This window comes from Pteropus vampyrus, unplaced genomic scaffold, assembly GCF_000151845.1.
Source record: "Pteropus vampyrus isolate Shadow unplaced genomic scaffold, Pvam_2.0 Scaffold83, whole genome shotgun sequence".
NCBI lineage: Eukaryota > Metazoa > Chordata > Mammalia > Chiroptera > Pteropodidae > Pteropus > Pteropus vampyrus.
In genome coordinates, this window is record NW_011888864.1 from 5,985,127 (window position 1) to 5,991,126 (window position 6,000).

At 34.7% G+C, this 6,000-nt stretch overlaps 1 protein-coding gene across 5 annotated transcripts in view; it reads right to left on the minus strand.

Annotated features, from left to right (window-relative positions):
• PCCA (propionyl-CoA carboxylase alpha subunit) overlaps positions 1-6,000 on the minus strand; it is a 352,647-nt gene that overhangs the window by 333,815 nt on the left and 12,832 nt on the right. For 4 of the 5 annotated variants that reach the window (XM_011363200.2, XM_011363198.2, XM_023532415.1 and 1 more), the window contains exon 2: positions 2,640-2,717. In XM_011363200.2, the coding sequence (XP_011361502.1) occupies positions 2,640-2,717 (78 nt within the window). Of the gene's footprint in view, positions 1-2,639; positions 2,718-6,000 lie in introns of those variants that run through there. The other variant, XM_023532414.1, reaches the window with a different exon arrangement.

A 6,000-nucleotide genomic window follows, 5' to 3' on the forward strand; every position in this document is an offset into this window, starting at 1 on the left:
TACTATACTGGTTCACACTAACTTAAGGTCTACTGAAACTTCCTGGTCTTTTTTAAAGCAAATTACTATTAAGTTACATCTTCCCTAGTCACATGAACATACATGAGACTTGTTAAATTAACTTGTTAAAACTCAAGTCAAAAAATAACATTTTTAGTAGTGATTAAATTTCACCTGGTTTAACTATGACTTGATGTAAGTCACTGTTGAATGTAGAGTAAGAAAATAGTCAATGGCAAGTTCAGATGAGAATCAATTCATTTAACAAATATGTATTAGCAAAGATCAGGTCTATCCAGACTTAAGACATTAACAATAAAACCAATACAATAGTTAATGAATGGCTACAAAGATAGCAAGAATCTCTGAAAGTGGAAAGGTCCAATTAAATGTAGCCCTCAAGTGAAGGGCAAGTCTACCAAGAGGTACCAAAAAGTATCATAAACTTTATCATGACTGTGGACACCATAGAGTTTTTCACGATTAGGCAAAGGCACAGCAAAGGAAATGGCAAAGATAGCAGGCAGCAGATTTGATTTCAGACATTTACCACAAAATATATACCTGCTTAGTGTATTCCAAGGGAAAGGGGGGCTCTCTTTAAAAGTCCTAACCAAAATAGTTATACACTTATTTCTAGTAATTATCAATGGCCACCAATATGGTCAGTGAGTTACCCATCCCTGGAACCTCACTATGAGGTTGTAGCAAAAACAAGTCTCAAACCACACACATATAGACATTTACGAACAGACATATAGAACTGATATGAATGATTAATAAAATAGCTAAGATGCCTTCTGAATCATCTGTTGAAGTATATAAAACTACCCAGATTTGGAGGCTTGGAGAAAGAAAGGGTCTACATCATTATAGTTCAACAGAAATATGTGGATACAGTTGCAAGGTGTATGTAATTTTAAATTTTCTAATAGCCACATAAGAAAATAAGAATAGGGAAATTAATATATTTTAACTCAGTATCTAAAGATCTATATGCCACACATATATAGACATTTACTAATAGACATAAAAACAATCTTTAAATATGCTGGATAAGCTCAGGGAAGTCTCGACTTCCTGTATGCTATAATGCTCCAACAGCCTGCATGAAAGCTTCACCTGAGGCAAATGCATCAATATTCTCATTTAGCTATCCATATTGTCAGAATCAAGCTATCAAGAATCCCCCAACCCAGTGGGAGAATGCACGACGATCTCATTTAGGGATCAAGCTTAGGTTCTACCCTTAAAAGTAAAGAATGAAGGTCCAACTAGATTGTTATACTCTAACTCAGGGGCTGAGAATTTCTATAATAGCCAAAACACATCTTCAATATCACAAATTTCATCAATGAAAGCCCATTTCTAACAACTATTATGCTAATGAGTAAGGCTATCAGTGTTTATAAGGAGAAAGATGGCTGAACCACTTGTAGTATTTCACTCCCTCTGGAATGTGGCCTCTTGAATAAATGCTAGCTAATCACTCCCGTAGTGTTCCAAATTAAGCCAGAGTTCAGGGGTTACCTCTAAATGGAAACTCAACATGTGTGCAGAAGTGTACACACACATGAACCCCAAGGCATACTGTCTATGCTGAAGTTTTTATATTAAACTACAGATTTCATAACAGCTTAATTCACCTGGACCTGTGCCGTCCAATAAAGTAACCACAAGCCACACAAGGCTATCGAGCACTTCAAATGTGGCTAAAGAAACTGAGTTGCGCCAGAAGTATAAATTATACACTGGATTTAGAAGACTTGGTTAAAAAAAAAAAAAAAGTAAATTATCTCATTTACACTTTTTATATCAGTTATATGTTGAAATAACATTTGAAATATTGAGTTAAAAATACATTAATTTCCCTTGTTTCCTATTTTCTTAATGTGGCTATTAGAAAATTTAAAATTACATTCACCCTGTAACTGCATCTACATTATATTTCTACTAAATGTAATGATGTAGACCTTTTCTTTCTCCAAGCCTCCAAATCTGGGTAGTTTTATATACTTCAACAGATGATTCAGAAAGGCATCTCAGCTATTTCATTGTCAATTAATTATTCATATCAGTTCTCCTTTCATGAAATTCAACTTGAACCATCCTTTAACCAAAACTCTTCTCCTGCCTTCTTTGATGCCTTTGTCACACTAAGTCATGTTTTACCACTAATCACCACTTCTAGTGCCTTTATCCTATTAAAAACCTCAAACATTATTGTATATCAGGATTTTAAATGGAATTCCCTTGTCCCAAAACTTATAATACACATAATTCCCTTCAATCAAAATAGATCTTATATTAAGTAAATGAAAAAAAAAAATCAGTAGTTTAATCAAAATCTCTAAACTGCCCAGTCTTTCAGAATGTTGTATCAGTTATTCTGCTGAAAACAAGAAAAATGTAAATTTATTCAATATTTGGTATAGATCCAAATACAAAATTAAAGGCTCAGGTTGTGGCCCACAATGAAAAAAGGAACAAAGACTGAGCACCTATAAAACTTATGATGTTAGAGCGAGAAATCATTACACAGCATTAATAAAATTTAATTTGTCCACTGAACACAGTGTTGAGACAAGAAAGTAAAGCCATTATAACTTAGGTGTTGAAAGTACTTTTTAAATACTTACTTTTTCATTAGAATCATATCCCGCTGAACAGAGGCTACGAGACACCATTAAGTGCTGTCTTGAATAGTGTGAGACATGCTACAAAGAAAAAAAGGGAAATAAATTACAGATATTTGAATAGGCTTTCATATATTTTCAGTATGCTTCTAGCTAAAATGTTTTATTAATTAATATATTTGGTTCTAAGCAACATGTCATAACTATGGAAGGTAAATCATCCCCTTGGCACACAAGAGAAACCAAAGGCATCAAAACAATCTCCAGAAAAGTATGAGAATCAAAGGGTAAAATAAAATCTGAAGAAAGGTCTTTTGGATCATACAGACTGATATGGCAGGATCAGGATGTCACATACCACACAGAACTTTAACTGAAAGTCTCAGCCTTCAAGGAGCTTCGATTTTAAGTGACCAGAAAATAAAATACTTATTTGCTGTTGTCTTGACATGATTCTCCACCCCTTTTGGTACAAAAGTGGATTGGCAGATGAAGTGAAAAGGTAATACTAATAATTAAGTTCCCTTCAAATCCGTTATTTATAAATGTTTGCATGAAAAGCATATCTTAAGGATTTAAAACATTAAGAATAATCGCTAATAAAAATTATAGGCAAGATTTAAGAAAACAATTTACCCAGTAGTCACTGGTAAAGCTAGACCCAAAAAAGGGGTGAAGGGAGCAAAGATACTACCTCCTAGAACTTTCTAAGATAATAACTCAAATAAGCACAATGTTTTTATAGCAGCATTTTTACATCAACTCAAAGATTTATACAATTTTTTTAAAGTATCAATCCCCAAATTACAAAATGTAATCTTTATACAAAAGATTGATACCAGGTTAATAGATACAAAAGACACACTTTATAAAGCCTGTGCTACCAAGTAAAAGACTAGTGAACAATGAACTAAGAACGGGAAGAAAACTGACTTTATTACTGTGTCCCATTTGAAGACCAAAACCTACTCACATTCCTCCAACCATCCCTGTGAGTACAAGAGTATTAGCCCCTATTTTAAAAATGAGGAAATTGAGTCTCAAGAATTTTAACTTTTCAGAAGTCACAGGGCTAGGCTGTAATGGTTACAAGATTTAAAGATAGTCCTGTTAAAAGCATTCTGAAGTTTTTTTATTTTGAGATAAAAACAGTGGCACCTCCCACATTAACACTAATGTTTTCGCAATGATATGGGGTGAAAAAACTACAACTTACCAAGGAAGGTCTCAACGTTCCCTATGTGTTCAAATCAAAATACAGCCTTCAGCAGAATTGCTATAATTTAGCTAAGACTTTATATTTACCTATTATATTTAACTTTACTCTTACATCCAACTTAATAGGATAGAGAATATTCCTTCCTCCTAAAAAAGCATGTCTTGTGTTTATAGCCTCAGCCAATGCAGAAAACCAACTCTAGGACTGAGAAGCAAAAGCTATTGGGGAATTTCTCACATTTATTCTGCTGCAAGGTAGCACTAGGGTACCTAAACAAGAAAGTAAATAGCATATCAGCTTCCTATCAATTTTATAAAATGGAACACAAAATAGTTTACACTTTTACAAATTTTCCCCAATACTGCAAGGTACAGAGATGTCTGCGGCAGAAACATGTCTACATACCCTTTTACAAAAGGCAAAATCATACATGGCTTTAATCACTAACAAATAAATGGTATAACTGATTCCTGGTGGCAAAAATCAGCCTTCCAGAGACAAAACACAATCTGGGACAGACATTTTAGGTGTTCTAATTAGCTTTGGAGAGAGAATAAACAGTGATGTTTAGGTCTGGGGAAGGAAACACTTCGAAGAGCAGCATATGGTCTGGGATAGGAAATCATGGGACCTCAGTTCTAATTCTAGCTCCCTCAGCCTGACACTATTTGTACAACTTGAGCAAACCACTCTAACCCCTCTGTTCTCTAAGAAATTGAAGCTTAAATGACTTTTCTCTAAGGTCCATTACTAACCTAAACCAATATTATTCAAAAAACAAAAGCTTAGGACAAGGGTATCTGACATGTGCATTTGACCATTGCTGAAGGACATGCAGTTAATCCAAACTGAACCAAGAAGATGGAAACACAAATCTCACTTATTTGCTCAGCTACTCTGAAAATAATACACACACAGAGCTACTTGGTGGAAACAGAGGTAATTACAGTTGACGTCTGAACAGTGCAAGGGTTAGGGATGCCCATCTCTGCGCAGCCGAAAACCCACGTTTAACATTTCACTCTACAATCTGCCTCCAGCCGGCATCCATGGAGTCAACCAACCGCAGGTGTGCTCTATCTGCCATTGAGACTGCGAAAATACTGTTTTCATTCTATGGTTGGTTGAATCCGCAGATTTAAAAAAGGCCTACTATATTTATTTGAAAAAAAAAGTTACAAATGGATTGGTGCAGTTCAAACCCAGGTTGTTCAAGAGTCAACTGTACATAGATTCTAATAAATATGAATTATGCATTAGGTTTCTAGGACATCTTTGGTAATAAAAGCCTCGACTCTATCTCATTAGATGGGCTCCTGAAGAATGGACTAAACTAAACTCAGCCCAACAGGAGAGAAAGTTTCTATCCCAAAACAATCCAGAAATGTCTACATGGCCAAGCTCTAAGATATGTTTGGGTCCCTGACTCAACGTATACTATATTTACTTTCAGAAAACTACCAATAACATAAGACGTCTATACCACACAATTCTTAAAACTAAATCAACTCTATTATAAGTTACGCCTGGCCAAAATGTAGGAGACGCTATAGCACTACACCTAATCAAAACTTTTTTGGAAACTTGTTAGTATTTAAAAATACTTGGTTCTGAATATCTAATAGACTATATTTTTACCACCATTATCAAAAAAGAAATCATATAGCTTGTACATGTGTGACTGTGTGATGTGGTCCAAAATTTTAAGAAATATGGATGCCCCAGGTTAGCCAAGTAACTAGAAGTAGAAATGGTACAAGCAGACAAAACTATAACAGTAGAACAACTACTAAGGAGAAACAAGGGTTTGGGCCTTTCCCATAGTGAGTTTGAAATGGTTTGCCCTCAGCCCCATAAAAGTTCTTTGCTCCTGTTTACTTTCATGGAAATCCAAAGTTATAAAGAATACAAGTCAAAAAGCAAACAATTTTGTAGAGCTACAACATAGTTTCGTTTTTTTTAATTCAGGGAACAGGTTGGTAGAAATCTGCAAACTAGACTTACACACAGAATTTTAATGTTTATTGTTTTTGTTAAACATACAACTGGCTACGAGCTCAGTCCAAAATTCTTTTGACCCTTCCTAGCAATAGGAGTTCTAGGAAACTTTAATCACTCCATTTATAAAGACTATTTAGCCTATCA